At 47.4% G+C, this 24,350-nt stretch overlaps 1 protein-coding gene and 1 non-coding gene across 4 annotated transcripts; one reads left to right on the top strand and one right to left on the bottom strand.

Moving 5' to 3' along the window:
• Positions 1 to 5,576: 5,576 nt before the first annotated feature.
• Positions 5,577 to 5,685, bottom strand: LOC126513721 (U6 spliceosomal RNA). Its single transcript, XR_007595423.1, has one exon. It is a non-coding gene; the product is annotated as a U6 spliceosomal RNA (small nuclear RNA).
• Positions 5,686 to 8,046: 2,361 nt separating this feature from the next.
• LOC126513679 (baculoviral IAP repeat-containing protein 3-like) lies at positions 8,047 to 24,140 on the top strand. Of its 3 annotated transcripts, none has more exons than XM_050162187.1 (9): positions 8,047 to 8,209; positions 13,013 to 13,946; positions 14,051 to 14,150; positions 15,651 to 15,729; positions 16,449 to 16,497; positions 19,399 to 19,638; positions 21,879 to 22,130; positions 23,116 to 23,157; positions 23,387 to 24,140. In XM_050162187.1, the coding sequence occupies exons 2-9, from the start codon at positions 13,106 to 13,108 to the stop codon at positions 23,578 to 23,580; spliced, it is 1,797 nt and encodes a 598-aa protein (XP_050018144.1). In that variant the 5' UTR covers positions 8,047 to 8,209; positions 13,013 to 13,105; the 3' UTR covers positions 23,581 to 24,140. The 3 variants fall into 3 exon arrangements, with proteins under 3 accessions (XP_050018144.1, XP_050018145.1, XP_050018143.1); XM_050162188.1 differs by having other exon boundaries at positions 12,707 to 13,946; XM_050162186.1 differs by having other exon boundaries at positions 11,387 to 13,946.
• Positions 24,141 to 24,350: the final 210 nt, after the last annotated feature.

The raw sequence follows: 24,350 nt of genomic DNA, 5'->3' as shown, positions 1-24,350 counted from the left end.
GGGGGCTGGAGAGATGGCTCAGTGGTTAAGAGCATTGCCTGCTCTTCCAGAGGTCCTGAGTTCAATTCCTGGCAACCACATGGTGGCTCACAACCATCTGTAATGAGGTCTGGTGCCCTCTTCTGGCCTGCAGGCATATATGCAGACAGAATATTGTATACATAAAAAGTTAAATAAATATTTAAAAAAAAAAGTAGTAGAAAGATAGAAGAAATACTTGTTCTATCTTCCCTGCCCTCAGCTCCTACCTTGTGAGGAAGTCAGTTTGGTGTGCAGAAAGAATCCAGGACAGAATCCGAGGCAGAACACAGAGTAAGGGGGAAACTGGATTCAAAGGGAAGGCTGAAGCTGGGGTAGAGCCGGGCGGGCAGCAATTCCGGTATTTGGGAAGTGGAGGCAGGAGACCAAGAGCTCAAGGTCATAGTTGGCTACGTAGTGAGTGTGAGGCCAGCCCTGCCTACAGGAAGTTCTGTCTTGAAAAAGCAGAAATCAAGAATGCAAAAAGGAGACAGATGTTGCACTGTTTAGATTTTGTCACTTGACACAAGTGAGAGTCATCAGGGGAGAAGGGACCTTAACTGAGAAACTGCCACCCTCAGATTGTCCTGGGCTTGTCTTGATCCACGGTTGATGTGGGCAGACCCAGAGCACTGCAGGTCAGTGCCACCACGGGCAGCGGTTGTGAAACAGAGCAGGATGAGCAAGCCAGCAAGTGGCGGGTAACCAGAGCCCTCCAAGGCCTCTGCTTCAGTTCCTCCTCCAGGCTCCTCCCCGATTTCCCTCCATAGACTGTGACTGGGAAGTGCAAGCTAAATCAACCCTTTCCTTCCCCAGGCTGCTGTGGGTAGAATGTTTTATCACAGCAACAGAAATCCAGCTAGGTCACTAGGTGAGCAAGCGCGGCGTTGGAGAAGTTGCGTCAGAAATGGCGACCACTCGTACCAGGGATATTGGACACTGTGAAGGGCATCGTTCCACTAAGGGAATGAATTTTTAATTTCAGCTTAATTTGAATAAACTTGCATTTACAATGTCAAAATTAAATAAATGTGGCCAGACCTGGGGCACATGCCTGAAATCTGAGGCAGGATGCTGTCTGTGAGTTCAAGGCTAGGTCGGTAGGTTTCAGGTTATCTTGTGTAATTGTGGTCCTGCCTCTTAAATAAACAACTTTGAACAGATGTAAGCTAGTTTCCCTCACTAACAGAGCTCCCGTGTTTTAACAGGGCCTACCTTTCATCTGGACTGCTGCAGAATATCAACCGTTATGGTGACATCCTGCTGTGTTTTATGAGTAGATGTGTCATGTGCACATGTTGCCCGTCTGGTTGGTGTCATCAAGATGGCTTAAACGTGATAATTAATATGGTAACAGGGTTATTCAAATGTTTTCTGCAGATGGAACATGCCCCACTGAACCCTGTATGCATTGGTATTTTAAAATCATGTGTGTATGTATGTATGCACACACGAGTGCAGGTCCCTTTGTAGGGCAGAGGTTTAAGCCATCCTGGAGCTGGAGTTACAGGCGGTTGTGAGCTGCCTGATGAGGATGCTGGGACAGAACTTGGCTCTTTTGCCAGAGCAGCAAGTGCTTGTAACCACTGAGCTCTCTCCAGACCACAGGCTTGTGTTTACATGGATACTTTCCCTGTGGGAACAGAATGTGGCCATTTGCTTTATGCTCCTGCTGCCGCTGCTTGGGCTGCCCTAGCCACCATGCCTATCCCAAGAGGGGTAAGGTACTCTCAAACCCTGACACCAAATAAACCCTTCCTCTAAGCTGGCTTTGTTAGATATTTTGTCTCAGCAAGGAGAAAAGTAACCAATACATCCAGACAGCTATCAGCAACTTGATCTTTCCAGTTCTCCCTAAGGGGGCATGTTTACCCCCCACTTCGCAGGTGAATAAGAGACTGGTGCTGAATGCTAACTCAGGGCCCCACTTACACTGTTGGAGCTGGATGGATGTCAGGAATATACGCCTGACTGCTGGTGAGTACTCTGTCCCAAGTTAGAGCCGCTAGATACGGTAGGGGGCATAGGCTGAGCAGGAGGCAGCTAGGCGTAGTCCTCAAGCACAGAGGAATGGGGAATGGCAACGTCAGCTGGTGGGGTTGTGGTCCCGGCGCTCTCCTCTCGTCAGCTGGCCTTATCTAGCTACTGAAGCAGGTCACAAACATTCGCACCGCTCAAGCCCCAGGAACCCTGGGTGGGGCTACGCAAAGGTCGAGTAGGGTTCTGAGGAAGACGGGACACTTAAAAGACTGGACAGTTCTGTTTGAAGGCCCTGGGTGCTGAGCCCAAGGCCAGTACTCTCCACGCCCTGCTATAGCCCTGGCGATGACACAGGCCTGCTCCCAGCTCTGCTATGCCCGCCCCTGGATACTGTCCAGCAGAGCGGTGACTTGCTAAAGCAAGCATCCTGCTTTCGGGAGTAGCCAGACTGTTGTTTTTGAGAAAGTGTGCAGGAACGGTTGGACCGCCCTCTCTTGCTTCTCCCGGTCTGGGTTCTGAGGGGGATGGGTGCACATCTCACGCTTCTGTAGAGCTGGGTGACCGTGAGAGTGGGTGGTTCTGGCACTCTGGTTCCTCTCTTGCCACACTCCTGTGTCCTTGAGAAAGGGACAGTGGTTGTACCTGCCCTTTGCCCTTCGGAACAACAGTCCAGTGGGCCCAGGGAATCCTGGGAAATCACCCTTGCTCTTTTTCTCATCGTGGGCAGAAAGGTTTGGAATGAGGGCCATCAATGTCCTGAATTCACCTGTCGGCAGCTAAAGCTTCTTAGGACTGGGGCTTATAGGGCTAAGAAATGCTTCCTATAGAAAACCGGGCGTGCAGGGAGCTGGGCAGGTGTTGCAATCGGGAACAGTACACAGCTCAGCTGCTGTTGTTCCTGCCCTGCTGTTGCTGGTCTCAGCCCATTTTGCTGTGCTAAGCAGGGTTTCCTAACCTGGGATAGGTATGTCCTAGCCAACATGGTGGACAGTCCCAACATTTGGCCTGGCTCAAGGAAGGTTTGATCTGTTGATTTGGTTCCTGCAAAATTCAGTCAGGACCTTGGGGTGTCATGCAGTCAGTAGAGTACTTGCCTAGTGGGATAGTTGATTTTAAATGTCAACTTGGCCCAACCTGGAACTCCCTGGGAAGAGAGAGCTTTCTGGGAAGTTATTTAGATTAGGGTGGCCTGTGGGAGGGATTGTCTTGATCACTGATATCAGAAGACCCAGCTGGTAATGGGTGGTACCATTCCCTAGGCGTGGGGTTCTGATATAAGAAGATAAGAGAAAGCTAGACAAGCAGTCAAAGGTGGTGCGAGGGCACCCATTTTCCCCTGTGAGTGTGGTGTGTTAGCTGCTTGATTTGCTGCTTTAACATCCTCAGTGATGGACTGTGACCTGGAATTGGGAGCCAGGTTAACCCTTTCCTCGCCTCCACTGCCTGTGATCAGGGTAGTCTGTCACAGAAGGAAAAATAGCAGTAGAACTGCAGGCACTGCACACAGTGAGCAGGTGGTGCAGGTGGTGCCTGCCTGTCACTCCAGCCCTCAGAAGTTCAAGGCCATCCTCAGCTATGCAGCCAGTTTGAGACCCTAGGATATATGAGATTTGTGATCCTGTCCCACCCCCACCCCTAAAAAAGAAAATTCATCTTCAATTTGAATATCTGTGAGAAACGAATTAGCACTGCCTTCCCCCAAGTTTGGGATGTGTGAAGACACAACTCAGACCACATCTATTCATTACACTTACAGATCTAACTAGAGCAGTAAGTAAAGAAAAAGAAAGAAAAGAAACAAGCATCAAAAAGAAATAGCTGCATGTAGCGGTGGTAGAGCTGGAGATTCAAGGCTAGGAGACTTTTTCTCAAAAGTGAACAACTAAAGCAAACACCAGAAGGGTAGCTTTGTGATTTAATCCATCACAGAGAACACGGAGCATGTTCCCAGCAGGAGGACGCCCCCTTATCTGCTGAGCTGAAGCTGTAAGTGCCGAGGATGCTAAGTTTTGCAAAGTTCTTGAAGACACAGAAATCCTTCTTCTACCTTGCTGGTGGGAATTTAAAACAGTAGAAACTAACGTTTTGGGCAGTTGTTGTGTCTGTTCTTCTTTGAGATAGCATCCCACTTTCTTCACTTGAACTAAGAAACATTGCCTGTGCAGAAGCATGCGTAAGTGGACAGTGGCATGCAGGGAAGGGGGCTAACACATGAGTTACTTTCCTCATTGCTGTGACTGGATACCGACAAAAAGCAAGGCAAGGGAGAAAGGGGGCCTTCGGCTCATGGCGTGATGGGGTACAGTCTACCATGGATGGGAGGCTTGGTGGTGGCGGTGTAAGACCGCTGGGCACACCACGTTCCCAGTCAGCAGCAGGGAGAGGGGACGGCAGTGTCCAGCCGGCTTCCTCTTCCCCTCACCCCTTTTTTATTTAGTCTAGGACCCAAATATCAACCTGTGTCTCATACGTGGCTGCAAATCTAATCCAGTTGGCGATGAAGATTAACCACCACAGACAAACTGAATATACATCAACACTTGATGAAGCTGGAATCTGTATTGATTGGCAGAAGGGAGTGTCTTAAGTTCAAGAACAGACAAATCAAATCTGTGGCTTGGAAGTCATGGTGGTACTGACCAGGGTACTCAAGGGAGGGCTGAGGGGCAATATGGTACCGACTGGGGATTCTGAGACTGTAGAAAGTGCCCTTTTCTTAGAGTGGCTGCCTGTTGTCTGAATGCGCTCGCTGGCTGAAACCCACAGAGCTGCCAGAGTTGGTGGCTCAGGCCTAGAAGCCGGTATTTGGGAGGCTGAGGCAGGAAAATTGCCACAAGTTTAAGGCTGCCTTGGCTACTTAGTGAGGTCCAGGCCAATCTGGGCTACAGGGTAAGACTCCATCTCAAAAGACCCAAAACAATCCAAGGATCTGGGATGACGGTGGAACGTGGTGTGTGGAGTGTTTGCCCAGCAACAGGAAATCCCTAGCACCACAGAAACCAGGCATGGTAGTGTACACCTATCGTCCCAGAACCCAAGAAGAGAAAGGAGGAAAAACAAAGAGTCAGGGCCAGTCTGGACTACACAAAACCCATTGGAAATAACAAACAATCTATGGGCGTTTATACTTAAAGATTCTGTACCCTAGATCAGTGAGATGGCTCATATGGCATTATCTATCACTTGATATCACTTGATAGGACGATCAAGTGTAATTACCTGAGTTCAATTCCCTGGTACCCACATGGTGGAAGCAGAGAACCAACCTCCCCAAGATATCCTCTGACTTTCATGTGTGTGTGCTGTGGCATGTACACACACCCACATAATAAACAAACAAACACATGCAATATAAAAATTTAAAATATGTTTTAAATTTTAATTTGATGCCAGATAAATTTTATTCAATTATAATATCAGGGTAAATTAAAGTAAGGTGCAATTTGTAAGGGGAAAATTTCATCATTACAGAATACTGATATTGATATTAAATAATAATTTTTTTCTCAAATGGATCTTGTATGAGGACTTTGTTAAAACTAATCTGGTTGTATTTATCTTATTATTTCTTTTTTTAAAAAAATATGGAACAGTTCACGAATTTGCGTGTCATCCTTGCACAGGGGTCACGCTAATCTTCTCTGTATTGCTCCAGTTTTAGTGTATGTGGGGCCGACAGGGTCTCACTATATAGCTCAGGCTGGCCTGGAGTTTGCTATGTAGACTAGGCTGGCTTCGAACCCCCAGATATCCCACCTGTCTCTGCCTCTTGAGTGATGGTTGTAGAGGCATGCTGCTGTGCCTGCCCCTGGCTGTATACAGGACATTGTGAGCTTGTCACTAACCCAGGAAATCCCTGTCATTTATTTGGAACCAGGGTGGCGTGCCTCCAGTTAGGTTTTATTCTCATCCAACCTGGTCTACAGAGAGTTCCAGAACAGCCAGGGCTATGAAGATTGGGAGTGGGAAGCAAGTGGATCTCTGTGCGCCTGAAACCAGCCTGGTTTACATAAGATCTCTGTGAGTCTGAGAATAGCCTGGTCTACATAGCACAGGATGGCCCGGGCTATGTAGAGAAGACCCTGTCTCAATAAAATAAGATAAAAGTTAAAACCTTAAAAGTTACAGCTGGGAAAGGGTGACCATAAGTTTCTGTTGTATTTTATGATGTGAACTCACTTAGGAAGAAACCATGATGGTCCTTGGGGAAAATGCTGTTAGTTATCTAATAAGATGCTGCGGATGCATCGCGGCAACCAGCCAGGGGCTGCAGCAATCCCTGACACTCTCACCTGGCTGGGTACTGGCGGCAGAAGGAAGGTGAGATACAGTCCTGACCGTATCAACTTAGATTACCAGAAAATAATTAACTTTAATTCTTACCAATGTTGAGGCAGAGTCTAACTCTTGTCCAGGCTTTCCTGGAACTCATTGTGTAACCTAGGTGGTCTTTGAGGTCACCGCTGTTTTATGCTCCCGCTCCTCAAGTTCTGGGTCATAGGTTTAGCGCCACGCCTTGCTTAACAACAACGATAACAAAACGTCAGCAAGAAAATTGTGCAAATGTTGCAAGGGAGACTGACGATGTGATTCCACCCTCAAAAAGAGGCTCAAAGGTAGTCAGAATCTCCATGTGATCAGCAAACTTAGTGTGGCTGGTAGAGTTCCAGCCAGAACTGTCAGAGGCTACTGCAGCCAAACCCTCAGTCAGCCTCAGCTGAGCCCACAATACAACATCCCATTCCTAGAATGACCAGGGCGGGTTGGTCACCCTTAGAGCAAAGCTGTTTAAACTTACTGCTAACACACTGAAAACGGAAGAAGGCTGACAAGTTAGAATCCTCCCCCCCCCCCCCGCGCGCGCGCGCGCGTACACACACACACACACACACACACACACACACACACAAAGTCAAGTTTTTCCCAGAGCTCTGATACAGCCTAGGGTCATCCATTGTAAGAGAAAAAGCTAAAAGAAGGAATTTTGTTCTTCTAGGTCTATTCATCCTATTTATAAAACAACGGGCAGAAAAATACCCACTAAAACAGATGAAAACAACAGTTGTTTTTTTAATTTAAAAAAGGTATTTATAGCTGGGCAGTGGTGGCACATTCCACTTCATCCCAGCACTTGGGAGGCAGAGGAAGGTGGATCTCTGAGTTTGAGGCCAGCCTGGTCTACATAGGTCAGCCAGGGTAATACAGAGAAGTCCTGTCTCGGAAAAAAAAAAAAAAAAAAAAAAAAGGTACTTACGTATGTATTTATGTGTGGGTGTTTGCAGTGCCCGTGGAGACCAGAAGAGGGCGTTGGATCCCCCCGGAATTATAGTTACAGTACAGGTTGTGTGAGCCTCTTTCTGGATGGGAACAGAAGCCCAGCCCTCTGCCAGAGCAAGTGCTCTTAACTGCTTAGCAGTCCGCCCTCAGACAAACCTTGCAAATACAAAAACAAATGTAGTCCTAACCCTTTTAAAACAAAAGTAGCCCAGGCTGACCTGGAATCACAGAGATCCTCCTGCCTCAGATTTGCTATTACCTGAAGCTCTAGTTCTGATCTTTAAAACAATAAAAATAATCTAAGAGGAGATCTAAATGGTTTTTTATAAATTTTTTTTTTGTTCATCTCTTTCATTCTTGACCAAAACAAAAAGTGAAAATAATCAGAAAGACTTTTCGGGTATTTTTTTTCCCTAACGTCAAATTTACCTTTTTTTTTTTTTTTCTTTTTAAATTCTGCAGTTGCAGACTGGAAAGTTGCCTTTTTTTTTTCACTCTGAGGGACTTAGCGGTGGGGGTGGGGGTGGGGGTGGGGGGCAGGGCCTCTTCCAGGCAGCCAGAGGCTTAGGCTGCAGGTCTGTTTTCAAGGCTTCCTGTGAATCGGCCACCATGAACTAAAAACTTTCAGGAAACGCCACGCAGACGAGCTGGCCCAGGAAGTCACGCACCGAAGGGTCACGGAAATCCCCGACCGGGGTTGCCACCACGGGTGAGGAGGAAGTGCGTGTGGTTTGTACCCTGGAGTTCCCCGAGCCTCGGAGGAAAGCACCCGGAGTAGGCGCAGCCCTGGGCGGGGCAGGGTGGGGGCGGTCGGCGAGGCCAGCCCGGACTCTAAAAGCGTTGCGACACTCAGAGGCGCCCACAGGCAGGGACAGGTGCCACCCCCTAGATCAGAGATCCTTGCTGGCGTGTAGAGCCAGGGGAGCGGGCTGCGGTGAGTACACGCGCGTGGGGAGCGGGTGAGGGTCCCCGAGGCGGGTGCTGGATCCGAGGCCTGCAAAAGCGGCCGCTCTGCACCTCTGGTCCTGCCGGAGGGTGGCTTGTAGGGTGTCCGCCCTGGCTGCCCATCCTGGCGCCTCCCTGGAGCTCATGGTCTGTTTCGTTTCTGGGTGAGGCCTTGGAATTTTAATTCTACTGCTTCGAGAGGCTTCTGGGAGGCTCGACATAGGGAGTACCCGGGACGAGCTTGGGGAAGCTCCGAGTGGGAGTGGTTGTTTTTTTAGTGATTAGCTCGGGGAGGGGGAAAAACACCAGGGCTCTTTCTTTTTGGGGAGTGATGGGTGTTGGAGATGGGCCCCACACTATAGCTGAGACTGGCTTTGAACTCTGGAAAGTACTCCTGCTTTAACCCCCTGAGTGCTGGGCCACAAGTCTGAGTCACTACACCCAGTTTCTCAATAGTGTTCGGAATCCAGCCAGTTAACGGCTGTAGTCATTTCTCTGTCCACCACATGCCAGGTTCTGACCTAAAGACTTGCATTTAATTTTTTACATTTAATCATCAACTGTAAGAAGCGGGCACCATTATTATCTCCGTGCTGCAATGGGGAAACTGAGGCATATGTGGTTTTTCTGGGTCTCACAATGTATTCCTGGCTGACCTAGAACTGTATAAAGTAAAACAGGCTGACTTTGAACTCAACAGAACATTGATACGTCATTGATATCTACCCGCCTCGGCCTCTGGAGTGCTGGGATTGAAGGTGTGTCTGACACCCTTCCTTGAACCCCTAGGACTTATGACTCCAGAGCCTGGAAGGAAACTTCTACTAGGCCAAGTTAGCAGTCCCAGGGAAAATGTCCTTAAATGAATGAAGACACTATGGACGTGGCGGGCTCCATCAGCTGTGCTAAGAACTTCCTGGGATTAGTAGTGCAGGCTGTAATCGTAGCTCTTGGGGAGTGGAGTCAGGAAGATCTGAAGTTCAAAGCCAGCCTGGGGTATATGTCTCACACAACAGCATTGAGGCTCAGTGTCTTTGCTAGGCCCTGTGGCCGCAGTTACTACAGAAATGAAAACATGGCGGCCTGTTCTGCAGGAGATACAGTCCCAGGCTGAGGGAGAAAGACACATTTACCCTGTAGTCAGAGAGGTAACAGCTGACCATCCCAGAGGGTGGGGGCAGTAAGCTCGTCTGTCAGGAACCACTGGAAAGGCGAGAGGGCTCCTGCATGCTGAATGGACAGGGGCAGGAGTCTGAGAGGGACGATGCCCCAGTGGCAGATGCCAGCGCTTCTGTGAGTTTGATGTTAGGAATATGGAGAGTGTTTGAAGGGGTACACGGACTAATTGTGGTTGTGTGGACACGCGATTCATGAACAAATGTTCTGTTGACTTGGTTGTGGAGGAAGGGCCTGAGCCAGGAGAGGCTGGAGTAGAAAGCAGACTTTGAGGTGGTCCTCATTTGGGATCTGAGGGACTCAGCGTGAGTACCGTGTAGAGAGTAGGGTTGTTCAGGGATGGAGGAGACGAGGAGTCTGGTTAAAGCAGTACAGAGGGAAGTAGGAGGAGCTGTTTCTCTGAGGTGGCCAATAAGCTTGTGAAGACAGGCAGGGGGCCGGCTGCCCCTCAGTGGGGAACTAAGGCAGGGGACTGCACCTCTTTCTGAAGAAAAGAGCCAATGAGTGAATATGGAAAAGCGGTTTTGGAGGAAGGGACAGGCGCAGGCAGAGAGAAAGACAGCCTGGTTACACACCTCCTCCAACCTTTCCCAAACAGTGCACCAACTCAGGACTAGGCATTCGGATATATGCGCTCATGGGGGCCGAGCTCGCTCAAACCAGCACACTCTGTTATTGCACCACTATTCACGGTGGGACAGAGTGGATTCCTATTAACAGATAAATGGATGAAGAAAAGTGTGTGTGTGTGTGTGTGTGTGTGTGTGTGTGTGTAGTAAACACTAGAGTACCACTCAGCTGTAAAGAGAATTACAGGTATCATCTGAAGAAATACATGGAACAGGAAATTATGTTAAGCAAAAGAAGGCAGAGGTATAAAGACAAGAATGCCTTCATTTCCCTAGAGGGACGCTGGAGAGGTGGGAGGGGCAAAAGGGGCTGAAGAAAGGGTCCAAGCACAGCATATGCAGATGTGTAAATGTCACAGTCAAATCCACCATTTGCATAACCAGTGTACTTTAGTAATTCTTCTGTTGAAAAAAGGTTTATTTTATGAGTGCTCTGTCTGTATGTACACCTTTATGCCAGAAGAGGGCATTAGATCCCACTAGAGATGGTTGTGAGCCACCATGTGGTTGCTGGGAATTGAACTCAGGACCTTTGGAAGAGCAGCCAGTGCTCTTAACTACAGAGCCATTTCTCCAGCCCCTGCTTTAGTAATTTTAATACAAACAATTAGAAGCTGAGTTGATGACTCATGCCTGGAACCTCAGGACTCAGGAGGCTGAGGCAGCATGCTGCTGTGAGTTTGGGGCCAGCCTGGGCTACACACTGAGTACCATTCCAGCCCAAACTGTAACGCAAAGAAGAACAAGTCACATGAGAAGAATGAACTCAGGTCTTGTGACTCTTGAGAAATCACTGAAGATTCAGGACACTGGGGCTGGAGAGGTGGGCCAGTGGTTAGAGCATGTGGGCTCTTACAGTCAGGAAGGAAAGGGATTTCCCTCTAGTTGTGTGACTGTATTGTTGTCTTATATGTGAACTCGGGGAGCTGGGTGCAGAGTTTATGTGGACTCTGCAAGCTTTTTTAAAGTATAAATTAATTTCTAAGTGTATTTCTGTGTCCGTGTGTCTCGACGAGCTGGGATCTGTAATCGTGAGCTCTGTGTGAGATGGCTAGCCACAGCCAGGGCAGCATTCCTTCCTCAGTGCTGGGGCTGAGGCAGGGACCTTGATCGCGCCCCAACCCCAGCCCAGGTTAGCATAGCTTCTCGGTACACACCAGTCTGTTTTGGAGAAAAGGCCATTGTGACACTTGCTTGTAATCCTAGCATTTGGGAAACAGGAAGATTCTGAGCTTGAGTCTGTCTTAGACTAAATAGGGAAATTCCGCCTCCAGAGAGAGGGAATGGGGAGAGAAAGGAAAGAAAAAGACATCGTGCCATGACCCTGAGTTTTTTGACTTTAATTTCTCTGTTCTAAACAGGTTGACAAAGGACACAAACCCTTCTACTCCCTGTAGCTTTTTTTTTTCCAGTTTCTTCTGTAAACCGAAACATCTCAAAATGGAGGCCTAAAACCCTTAAAGGGACTTAGTCTAACCTCAGGGGGGGTAGTTCTGTGCATGGAAGGACAGATTGATCACTAAGTGGACTTTTGGGATCACTGTTTGAGATGCTCATTTGAAGCCTGCACTCTAAGTCTGAGGTGTGATTATTATGATTTGGTTGTGAATTTGACTACTGGAAAGGAAAGAGTTTTGTGACTGGGCACAGTGTTGAGACACTGTTCAGAAAGTAGCCTGGCATCTCCCACTGACTGGCAGCTTTAAAAAGTGCCCATGTTCAAGAAAGATCCAGACACGAGTGCCGGTTATCCAGAGGACGTGAGTAGTCAGCCTTCTGCTGAAGTAGAGACGTGTGCTCACGAGGTCGCTGACATGTTAAGAGATTGCAACAGCAACAGAGAGCAAACAGGAACAGAATGTTCCAGTAGGCCCAGCAGATTTAGAGGAAGACAGACAGACAATACATGATCGTTGAGGAACCGCCCGCCCACAAGGCCGTTGCTCCTTTAAAGGTCTGCACTGCAGGTCTTTTAGATAGACTGCAAGTATGGGGACGGCAGCAGCTACGTTATTCTGATAAACGAGCCCGTCATAGAAAGGGGGCACTGAGGTTAGACACAGTGACCTCCCCTGAGGGAGACTTGTGACAGCTGTGGGTGCAGGAATCCATACCAGCCGGGGGCAACCGACAAGCAAGGTCTCTGCTGTTCAGATGGTGATAGACTTATTTATTGTCTTGCTCAGAGAACACTCTCTGTGAGATAATTTCTGACCAGAACTAAAAGTATGAGTCTCAAGCCCACAGTGATGGCCCACACCTTTAACCCCAACATTCAGGAGGCAGAGGCAGGCAAATCTCTGAGTTTGAGGCCTGCCTGGTCTGCAGAGTGAGTTCTAAGACAGCTAGGGCTACACAGAGAATCCTTGTCTCCAAAACCAAACCAAACTAAACCCCCCCCCCGCCCCCCCCTAAAAAAAAAAACAGAAAAGAAAGAAAAAGACAAAGTCTGAGACTTGTTACATAACTCAGTGGTCAGGCACAGACTTTGTGAGACCAAGGCCCTGGGCTCACTCCTCAGTGCTTCCCAGAGGAGCAACAAAGGTATTCTGAGTAGAGGACCAATTAGTTAAGTCTGATTCTGGTCCTTTGGAAGGAAACAAAGCCAAACAAAAGTCTTGAAATGGTTTGTTATTTTATACTTGTATCTGAACCTTGTTTCATCCTGTATGAATACATAGCTTCATGAACCAGACCTTCTGTGCAGGGGACCAGCACTCGTGCAGGTTGGTGACCTCCTCCTAGTGGCCAAGAGAAGAAGCAGCTTGCCCCTCAAGATGCCGGGCACAAGGTGCCCAGAATGGAGTTAACTTCTGTCACACATTGGCTATTAGGTAGAATCTAGTTTTTATTGTATGCCTGCAGATTGTACAAAAGTATGGTTGTGTGGAATTGTGCCTTAAAATGTTCCAGGGTAGGACTTAGACTTTCATCCTACTGAATCCCAAAATACATAGAAGAAAAAAATGAGTTTGTTCTTATTTTAGGTGTTCAGCCTAGTAGTAAAACTGACCCAAAGCCATGCACAAAGCTACCTCCCCAGAGGAAGGCTCGTCCCTTCCCCTCCCCACCGTTTCGTCATGAACATGGTTCAAGACAGTGTCTTCCTGTCCAAGCTCTTGAAGAGTGCTGACACCTTTGAGTTGAAGTACGACTTTTCCTGTGAGCTGTACCGCTTGTCCACCTACTCGGCTTTCCCCACTGGGGTTCCTGTCTCGGAAAGGAGCCTGGCTCGCGCTGGCTTTTATTACACGGGTGTCAATGACAAGGTCAAGTGCTTCCGCTGCGGCCTGATGCTGGACAACTGGAAACAAGGGGACAGCCCTGTTGAAAAGCACAGACAGTTGTACCCCAGCTGCAGCTTTGTTCAGACCCTGAATCCAGCCGGCCGCCTGGAAGCCAGCCCTCAGACCTCCCTTCCGTCTGCAGTGCCTTCACTATTTACAAGTTTGGAGAACACTGGCTATTTCAGTGGCTCTTATTCAAGCTTGCCCACAGACCCTGTGAACTTCAGAGCAAATCAAGATTGTCCCGCTTTGAGGACAAGTCCTTCCCACTCTGCAATGAATACAGAGAAGGCCAGGTTACTCACCTATCAGACGTGGCCATTGTCCTTTCTGTCACCAGTTGACCTGGCCAAAGCAGGCTTCTACTATGTGGGACCTGGAGACCGCGTGGCCTGCTTTGCCTGTGGTGGGAAACTGTGCAACTGGGAACCTAAGGATGACGCTATGTCAGAGCACCGGAGACATTTTCCCAACTGTCCATTCCTAAAAGAGTCGAGTCAGTCTGCTCCAAGATACACTGCCTCTAACCTGAGCATGCAGACACTCACGGCACGTACAAGAACATTCTTTAATTGGCCGTCCAGTGCTCTGGTTCATCCTCAGCAGCTTGCAAGTGCGGGCTTTTATTATACAGGTGAGAAACTTCATCTGAGACTAGTAAAGATCCATCTGTGTTGTGCTCTACTTGAGAGCGGGCGGATTTTATGTATTCCTAAGTTTGGTTCCCATGAATTTCAGGACACAGTGATGATGTCAAGTGCTTTTGCTGTGATGGTGGGCTGAGATGCTGGGAGTCTGGAGATGACCCCTGGGTGGAGCACGCCAAGTGGTTTCCAAGGTAAGTGCTTGGACGTTCTCCTTTGTATCTTCTCTGGTTTTCATGAGATTCTCCTTTGTAGCACTTTTGCCTCTTAAGTACGGCAGATTGTATTTTGTTTTTATATGTCTTTTGCCTGCCTGTATGTCTGTGTACCATTTGTTCAGAGGGCAGCAGAGGGCAGCAGAGGGCAGCAGAGGGCATTGGATCCTCTGTGACTGAAGTTAAAGATGGTTCCCAGCAAACACGTGTGAACTGGGTATCAACCGTGCATCCTCTGGAAGAACAGTCAGTGCTCTCAGTGGCTGAGTCCTCTCTCCAGCCCCGTTACTTCAGATTTTAAGCATCGTGACAATTATAAAGAATATTCACCTCAAAAAGCCATAAAAGGGGAAAAAATATTCCCAGATTTTTAAGTGCTTTCCATTACTCTAGTTAAAGTTTTAATATACTTACTCATTTGTTCTGTGTGTGGTGTGTGGAGGCGAGAGGACAACTTTTGAGAGCTGGTTCTTTCCCACTCTCTGGGCTTGAGCTCACGTTACCAAACTTGGAGGTAAGCACCCCCTGAGCCGTGCCGCCAGCCCCCACTGCTGTGGTTTGTAAAGTACAAGAAGAGTCATGGAGCTGCTCAGTGCTGGCATGACTTGCTTCACGTCCTACGTCCATTTAGCAGTGGGTCTCTGTTACCTAGGGATCGGCAAACTCACCAATAGAGGGGTTCTATTGAGTGTCCCCACCCACACTTTCCCTCCAGTCTGTTGGCATGTTGTCAGCCCTTAACATTGTCATGGACATGATCAGATGGCTTGTGTAGAACTCTCTGCTTCCATGTCGCCTTGAGGGTGTTTTAGGAGCCTTAGAAGAGTTGCGGGCAGTGAGAGCTCTGAGCAGAGACAGCGATGGCTGAGGGGCTCCATGACCACCACTCAGCGGCTCAGCTTTGACAGCACAGGAGATATTCTCCCCTCCACGAAACCCCTCTTGGCTGCAGTCTCTGTGTCCTCCTTGTGCCAAGTCAATAGCTTGGGGCTTATGTGTGTGTTCAAGCTTGTGAGGAATGCTTACTGCCCACAGCTAGATTAGCTCCAAAATCCAGAAAGGCATGGTATATCCTGGTAGTAATAGAACTATGAAATAGAAAGTAGTGAAACTAATTTTGTAGAACAGCCGAAGTATACGAGAAGTCCTAGAAGTCAATAGCTCACCTGCTATTTCGGTTCCAGAAGGACCGGAAGTTTCTGACCTCCGGGGCTCTGCATTCACATGCAGAAATACACACAGAGAGACCTTAGTGGCCTGGACTGATTTTTTTCTCCCAGCATTAGGAACCTGTCAGCCGGGTAACGGATTTCACGTGAGGTGAACACTTAGACCTGAGTTTATCATTACATTTCATTTTTTTAAATCAAAATGGATTTTTAATCATAAAAATGAGCATACTGAAATTACTTCCATTCGGAAGCTGGATGAACAATGTTGTCTTCTTAGGAACCCCTAACATCCTTGTTTCCGTCATAGCTGTGAATATTTGATAAGAATCAAAGGACAAGAGTTTGTCGGCCGAGTTCAAGCGGGTTACCCTCATCTGCTGCAACAGGTAGGAAAGACCTCTTTTTTCTCTGTAATTATTGCTTCCCAACAGAGAAACTTTTTAATTTATTTTTAAAAATTTAATTATTTGAAAAATTATTTTTAGAAAGTTATTTGCAAAATAAACCACAGTAATATTTTAGTGAAAAGGTGGAAGTTGTTTTAAACATGACTCCACACACAAGTCTCAGCCTTACTGTGCAGGGGCTGGTCTGTGAGAAATTAGATCTGTAATTATTAGCCACGTGAAAGATAGTGTTTGTTGTCTTTCTCTTCACGCATTTGTCTAATCCACCAGCAATGGATTAGACTCTGAAGCAAATAAGTTCAATTTGAGGGGCAAAGTAAGTTTTTCTTAAACGACTTGAGAAAGCATTTGTGACTGCTCCTTGGAAAAAGCAAGTAAGATCTTATTTCATAGTCTGAGGTTCAAAAGCTTGTGAGCTGTGCGAGAGGAAGCGACTGGAGTGTAGGCTCCCCAGCAGGTGACTAGCTGCAGGTGCAGGGCCCACATGCTGCTCCTCCAGTATCCAGCCTGTGCTGAGGCTGCTCCCTGCAGCACACTGTGCGTGGGAAGCGCTTGGCTTAGAGCCCGCCATTCAGGTCCCTGGTGAATGAATGCAGTCCTGCTTCTCACTGAAAAGAATATTCAGCAGGACTGTTGGTCATTTCTGCGCAGCGGTGGAGTGCAGTGTACATTTTAACACACCCTTCTTTCTCCTGCAGCTGCTGTCTACCTCAGACACCCCAGAAGATGAGAGTACAGAGTCACCAAGTACGTATAATCATCGTAGCGCATTCAAGTGAGCCATTCTGTGCTAAGATTGACGGTGGCGATGGGTATGGTTACAGTCGAGCGTTTGAGAGGTGGAGGTGGAAGGATTGTCTGTTCAACTGCTTGAGACCCTGTCCTAAAGATCTGCAGAAGGGTTGAAAGGCAGCGCGGATGTCTAGTCCATGCTCCAGCCCCTAGACGGTCGGTGTGGACAGTGTGCACAGTGTGGTCAGTGTGGACTTGTGTCATGGAAGTGGTCTCTATTTACAGTTGTTTCTGCTGTTTTTTTATGGTCCTGTGAACCTAGTGCCTCAGGCACGCCAATCATAACCTCCTTCACTGAGCTCCACCCTATAGCCCTGGGCAGCTACACTTTATCCAGACTGCGTGCATCCGGCCTTGCCCTGTTGTTGGGCCATTGTGGGAACAAACATACTATGCCTTCAGTTGCTGGCATGTTCCTCCTGTCTGTAGAGAGGGTGGAACATAGTGCTCCAATCCTTTCACTGGGACCCCAGGGCTCACGCTGCCAGTGTAACTTGCCTGTTACTTAAACCCAAGAGGTGGGAGAGAACATTTGAACAGGTGCTTGACTCTGCTCTTTAGCGTTCAAAGCAATATATTTAATAATTTATTTTCATTTTATGTACATTGGTATTTTGCCTGCATGTACTTCTGTGTGAGGGTGTCAGGTCCTCTGGAACTTAAGTTACAGACAGTTGTGAGCCATCATGTGGGTGCTAAGATTAAACCCTGGTCCTCTGGGAGAGCAACCAGTGCTTTTAACTGCTGAGCCAGCCTGGGGGAGCTCAGGGCCAGCCTAGGGGAGCTCAGAGTCAGCCTGGGGGAGTTCAGGGCCAGCCTGGGGGAGCTCAGGGCCAGCTTGGGGGAGCTCAGGGCCAGCCTGGGGGAGCTCAGGGCCAGCCTGAAAGAGTTCAGGGTCAGCCTGGGGGAGTGCCAGACCAGCCTGGTAACCTAGTAACCTGGGACCTTGTCTTAATAGAGCAAAGCAGGGCTGACAGATGCCCAGTGGCTATAGGCTGCCAAGCTCACAGCTTGGGCGCTCGGCCCTGGACTCACAGGTAGGAGAGAACTGACTCCTGAAAACCGTCCCACAACAGCTCACGTGCATGGCACACCCGCCTTGCCGTCCCCCGACAGCTCACGTGCATGGCATACCCGCCTTGCCGTCCCCCGACAGCTCACATGCATGGCATACCGCTTGCCGTCCAAAACCCATAAAAGCAAACAAACTAAAGAGTGAACGAAAAGACTCTCTGGAGGAAATACTTGTCTCAGCAGAGAGCCCCAGAGAAAAGGAACCTGCTAAGTAACAGGGAAGGCATATCCCAAAGAGAAGCGTCAGAGGCTGTTTTGTCTGGCAGGAAGTGAGCAACAGCAAGCTGCTGATAGTGTGGTGCTAACAACTGGAATCTAAGCTAAGAGCTCGCAGTTGGTGAGCCCTAGGGGCAGAGTGCAAGGGCACAGGCAGGAAGCTGGCATTTGAATAGCGAGTGCTGAGGCTGTGGTTGGATCAGAATATAGAAGCCCCAGGTGGAGCTCTTTCCCTAATGGAGTTGAGGAGGTTGAGGGGTTGACGTTCTTCAAGTCGCTGCGTTGTAGTGCTGAGAGGGGCCCTACTCAGGACACTGGAGCGCTTGCGCTGAGTGATAACAATGGCTTCTTTCAAAATTGGAAAACACGATAGTCAAGTTATAGCTGAGCCAAAGTTCTCAGTGGCAGATGGATGGATAAAGATAATGTAGTGCATACCTGTGACCTCAGCATTTGGGAGACTGAGGTAGGAACCTTGGGTATATGCTGAAACTCTGTCTCCTGCAAACAAAAGAAATCAGGAAAGAAAAGAAAGGAAGAAAAGGTTATGCAACCATTAATTAAATGTGACACCTTGTCATTTGCAGGAAATGGAAAGAACTAGAAATATCAAAATGCACGATATGTGTGTATATATTTCAATAAAAACATACACAGCTAATAATTGCTAATAAAAAGAAGCAAATATATAGAGTATATATCTGATTTAGAACACTTACTAGTATATCTAATATAGAAAAGAAGCCCTGATGGAGGAAGGTCATTGGTTAATTAATAAAGAAACTGCTTGGCCATGATAGGTTAGAACATAGGTGGGTGGAGTAAACAGAACAGAATGCTGGGAGGAAGAGGAAGTGAGCTCAGACGCCATGCTCCCCTCTCCCAGGCGGATGCAATGAAGCTCCTACCCAGGATGGACGGACGTAGGCTAGAATCTTCGTGGTAAGCACATCTCGGTGCTACACACATTATTAGAAATGGGCTAGTCCAAGTGCGAGAGTTAGCTGAGAAGAGGCTAGATATAATGGGCCAAGCAGTGTTTAAAAGAATACAATTTATATATTGTTATTTCGGGGCATAAGCTAGCCAGGCGGCCCGGAGCCAGGCTGTGGGAAGAGGCCCGCAGCTCATACTACAAAGCCCCTTGATTCTGGAGGAATGGGTCCCTGACAGTCAGTTCTCTCTCCTGTCCTTGAATAGAACTAGTCATAGGCTTCTATCCAAGGCAGTAATATTCCATATTCTTGCTTTGACTGTTGAATATACATCATTTTAAAGTTAGCAACATGCATACAGTGTAGTGCCTGTGTATTTTTCAGACTGTATGGCTTTGATATTGTAATAACTTGCTATTTTAAAAGTCTGTGAACCCAGGCATGTGGGTTTGTGCCTGCAACCCTAGTACTAGGGAGGCTGAGACTGGAGAATTGCCATGATTTTGAGACTAGCCTGAGCTTCATAATAAACCTGAGGCTTGACTGGGCTAGAAGGAGTCTCAAAACAACAGCCTCAACAAAAAGATATACAGACACTGTCAATGTCTGCCCAATCTCCCTCTTCCTACAGTTGTGCATTTTGGACCTGGTGAAAGTTCAGAAGATGCGGTCATGATGAACACGCCTGTGGTTAAGGCAGCTCTGGAAATGGGCTTCAGTAGGAGTCTGGTAAGACAGACGGTTCAGCGGCAAATCCTGGCCACCGGTGAGAACTACAGAACCGTCAGCGACCTTGTGATAGGTCTGCTGGATGCAGAAGATGAGATGAGGGAGGAACAGAAGGACCAGGCAGCCGAGGACACAGAGTCAGGTACAGAGTCACAGGGTCCTTCTCCAGAGATGGAATGTCACCTTAGCCTGATCTTTTTTATGTTTCATGTTCTGAATTCAGATTCTGAAAAAAATTCTTCATGATAAAGTGCATTGTGAAGGGTCAGGGAGGTAGCGTGGCAGGGGAGGGCGTTTTTCTGCTGAACCTCAGCATAGAGCTTGACCCCAGAACCTGTCCTGTGGAAGGGGAGAGCTGACTGACTCACACAGGTTTCCTCTGATCTTTACATCCATGTTGTAGAACATGTGCACACGTGTGTGTGCGTACACACACACACTTTTAAAAAACGCTTAAGAATTGATCGTTATAATAAAAATTGTATACGTTGAACAAACTCACACAAAAGTGCCATGTGACCTGCCAAAGCCTGGAAGATCACACACTTTGATTTTTGTTTTTTGTGTTTGCACACAGATCTTTTCAATGAGTAAGCCTGTATATTTTCCTCTTAAAGCAAAATTTGCACTAAGAAGCTTGATTTCAACCAAACTGTCAAATAAGTTCTCAATTTTGAAGATGTGTGTGTGTGTGTGTGTGTGCGCGCACGTGTGTGCCGTGGCATGTAGACAGATCAGAGGACGTCGTAGTGAAGCCAGAGCTCCCCTCCCATTTTCTCTGGGTTCAGTGTCACTAGGCTCTTGCCTTGAGTGTTTTCTGCCCTGAGCCATCCTGACCCACAGCTCCTTCTTGACCCCAGGATGGTCACTCATTCTCCTGTGTTATAAATCGAGATGGGATCCGGGAGAGTTGTTAACTTGAATATTAGGGTAACAGTATGTGTTAGATGGCAATGTTTAACTTTTTAATTAATTTTTAAATTTATGTTTACCTGTGTGAGTTTTGAGTGTACTGTGTGTGTGCATGAGCCCTTGGAGGCTAGAAGGGAGTGGTGTTGGATCTCCTAGAACTGTGGCTGTAGGAGGTTGTGAGTCACATGTGTGTATCTGGTCCTCTGCCATGGCAGCCAGTGCTCTTAACCGCTGAGCCATCCCTCCGCCTCCCCCACTCCACCCCTTCTTCTGAGACAGGGTCTCAGGTATCTCAGACTGGCCTTGAACTTGCTGTGTAGTTAAATCCTGATCTTCCTTGCTTTACCTCCCAAGTGCTGTGATGACAGTCATGGACCACCATGTCTGGCTTAATGCACAGATTCATATGTAAGTCCCTACCTGCCCATACAAGAACTGCCTTCCGTTACTATATCTTAGTTGTGGAGCCCTCTGATTCTGTTTCCTGTCATATTAGCTGTGTTTGTGCTCAGAACTACCTTCCTCTAAGTGTGCACAGCTCTCTTCTAACTCTGGCTGTCCTCACTCTGGCGTAGACTAAAGCTATGTTGATCTCTTTCCCGAACATGGACCAAAAAGCATACTGTTACTCATTTTCCTTTAACTTCTGAGACAGGGTCTTGCTGTGTAGCCCAGGCTGGCCTTGATGGCATGACCTTCTGATTGCTGGGCTGCACAGTGAGTTCCAGACTAGCCTAGGTTATAGCAGAATGAGACCTTGTCTCAAAAACAAACAGGGCTAGTGGTGTAAATTAATTGGTAGAGTGCTTGCCAGGCATGTAGGACTCCTGTGTTTAACCCCAGATGTGGTTCACATGACTGTAGTTTTTGCACCTTTGGGTGGAGGCAGGAATTTAAGGGCATCCTCAGTGATGAGATGAGTTTGAGACTGGCCAGATCTACGTGAAAAGACAAAACCAAACAGGAAACAAAATGCACATGTATGACTGATTTTTTTTTAACTAAGCATCATTTTTGTCCTTCTTAACATTGTTCTATATGTGTCCTTGTGACAAACTCAATGCATCTAAAATCTAACTACTTCTCCTAAAGTAATTCTTCAGACCTGTCATATTAGTATTCATCATTTTGTAGATATAGCTTTATAGTAGAAAACAGAGCATTGTCAATGAAGAGCTAAATGCCAGGCTATGGACATCGCTTGATTGACAGAGCGCCGGCCTGGCGTGCACAGCACTGCATACACTGGGCCTCCTATCACACATCTGGAAACTGGCACTAAGGAAGTAGTGGCAGAAAAATCACAAGTTTGTTGCCACGGTGAATTGGAGGCCAACCTGGAGTACAGGACATCTTTAAATTATGAACGCATAAGTTATCTCCTTCGTGTGTTATGTAGGCACAGAGAGACGTTTGTGAGCTGAGTTTGAACATGCCTCTCTTTCTCTCCCCAACCCTCTCCCTGTAAAGATGACCTAACATTAATCCGGAAGAACAGGATGAGGCTTTTGCAGCATTTGTCGTGTGTGACGCCGATTCTCGACTGTCTTTTGAGTGCTGGGGCAATCACCGAGCAGGAGCACGACGCTGTGAAACAGAAACCCCAGAGCTTACGCGCAGGAGCACTGATAGATACCGTGCTAGCCAAAGGGAAGCCTGCAGCAACCTCGTTCCGAACCGCCCTCCAGGAACATGACCCCGTGCTATACAAAGATTTGTTTGGTGAGTGCTAGCAAATTATATGGGGAGATTTTCTACGTCAGTTGGAGATTGTTGAAAGAAACGGGTCCAACTTATAAATTTTAATTGCACAAAAATTTAGGACTTTTGTTGTTAGTATTACGAGTTTTTTGTTCAAAGTGTAAAATGTTTAAAATCCGTGGGGTGAGGGGTGGGTGCTGGTGCCTGGAGAGATGGCTCAGCAGGTAAAAGTGCTTGCCCTTTGTCTTAGGGTTTCTGTCGCTGTGGAGAGACACCGTCACCATGGCAACTCTTATGAAGGAAATATTTAATGGGATAGCACGCAGTTCAGAGGTTCGGTCTGTTGTCATAGTGGGACATGGTGGCATGCAGGCAGACATCTTGCACAGGCAACAGGAAGTGGTCTCTCTCACTGCACGTGGCTGGGACATATATGAGACCTCAAAGCCTGCCTTCACAGTGACACACTTCCTCCAGCAAGACCACACCTACTCCAAGGCCACACCTCCTAACAGTGCCACTCCCTTTCAAACTACCACACCCTGTAATCCCAGCAGAAATCTGATGACCCAAGTTTGATCCCCAGAATCTACAGTGGAAAGAGAAAACTCAGAGTCACCCTCTGGCTTCATCATGCACACTGGGATCCTGGGCCTTGTGCATGCATGCTCGCACATACTCACAAGTAAATAAATTTTGCTGCTGGACATGGTAATACGCACCTATAATCCCAGCATTCAGGAGACTGAAGCAGAAAGATTATGAGTTCAATACCAGCTTGGGTTACAGACTAGTTCTATTTCTCAAATATTAATACTAGATAAATAAATTTGTAGACTGTATTCTGGCCTGTGGATTTGGTTCGGTGAGAGCCTGTTTGGCCTAACATGAATGCATCACGCCCTGGGTTTAATATCTGCATTACAAAATTGAATAAAGAAAGCCTAGTCTATAGCTGAATACCAGCTGTGGGTGCCATAGTAACGCCTTGCCCTTTCTTCCCCAGTGCGACAGGACATTAGGCGTCTCCCCACAGATGATGTCACAGGTAAGAGTGCTAATCCTTTAGCCTGTGGAAATCATCTTTGTGTGTGTATGGGGGGGGGTCACTAGAGGAAAAGCAAATTGCTTTCCATTAAAATTCTTTTTTCTTGCCTCACATAGCATCATGCCATGTGACGAGCACTTGGGAATTGGAGGTGGGAGAACCAAAGTCTGAGGTTACTTGAGCTCCCCAGAGCTCGTGTTTAAAATAAAAAATTTCCCTGTTTTCATAGCTCTACCAATGGAAGAACAGTTGCGGAAACTTCAGGAAGAAAGAACTTGTAAAGTGTGTATGGACAGAGAGGTGTCCATCGTGTTCATTCCCTGTGGCCATCTGGTCGTCTGCAAAGACTGCGCTCCCTCTCTGAGAAAGTGCCCCATCTGTAGAGGCACCATCAAGGGCACTGTGCGCACCTATCTGTCCTGATGATCAGCAGCGGCTACCCCAGTGGGCGGAGCGGGCAGGAGGGGCCGGAGCTCAAGGCCAGTCTGGACTGCACGAGACACCATCTCAGGATAAATCAGCAAATACTTAAAAAATGAAAAACGAGGGGAAAAAGAAAAAATGGTGCCTAAACTCAAGAATGAATGGATTAGCTGGGTAATATTTTAACTATTAAACTGATTTTGTTTCCTTACAAGTGCTATTTATCTCCAGCTCAGCATGCCATTTTCTGTACACCTGCCTCTGAAGACACGCGTGTGCACACTCCCATGCTGGGAGATAGGCTTCTGTTCTTCTTCCTGAAAAGCAGGATTGCCTGCATTCCTGAAATTCTCAGAGGTTTATGATGTTGGCATTTATGGTGCAGAATTTGAAATCTTTCTGAGTTGCCTTAAGAACTGGGAGCACAGATTTTCCCACTTCTTTTCTAAGTGTTTTATGCATGGAAACTCCTGTTATTTATTGAATCACATTTTATGGATATGAAATTTTTATAAAGAAGTTGTTAGGAAAAATTAATAAAGCAACAAAATTACTCGTTACTTGTTTGTTTGTTTTATGATACTGGCAGTTTAGTCACAGCCATATCCTGCCATACCATTTTAAAGAATCCTTAACTGCTGGGGTAAGGACATGGTAGAGTCAGTGAGGTACTTGGCACAAGAGCTTGAGAAGTGAGTTCAAATCCCAGAGTCCCAGAGAGTCAGGTTTGGCAGCATAACAGTCGTCTGCGGGAATTAGCCCAACGCTTT

The sequence above is a fragment of the Alexandromys fortis genome, unplaced genomic scaffold, assembly GCF_014885135.2.
Source record: "Alexandromys fortis isolate MF-2015 unplaced genomic scaffold, M_Fortis_MF-2015_v1.1 scaffold_112, whole genome shotgun sequence".
NCBI classification, from domain to species: domain Eukaryota; kingdom Metazoa; phylum Chordata; class Mammalia; order Rodentia; family Cricetidae; genus Alexandromys; species Alexandromys fortis.
This window is presented reverse-complemented; position numbering and strand designations above follow the sequence as displayed.

Excerpts from the sequence above, each read along its gene's own strand:
- LOC126513679 (XM_050162187.1), top strand. The coding sequence starts at position 13,106 with ATGAACATGGTTCAAGACAGTGTCTTCCTGTCCAAGCTCTTGAAGAGT. Across the intron at positions 14,151-15,650 it reads CACGCCAAGTGGTTTCCAAG|CTGTGAATATTTGATAAGAA; the intron begins GTAAGTGCTTGG and ends TTTCCGTCATAG. Across the intron at positions 22,131-23,115 it reads GCTATACAAAGATTTGTTTG|TGCGACAGGACATTAGGCGT; the intron begins GTGAGTGCTAGC and ends TTTCTTCCCCAG.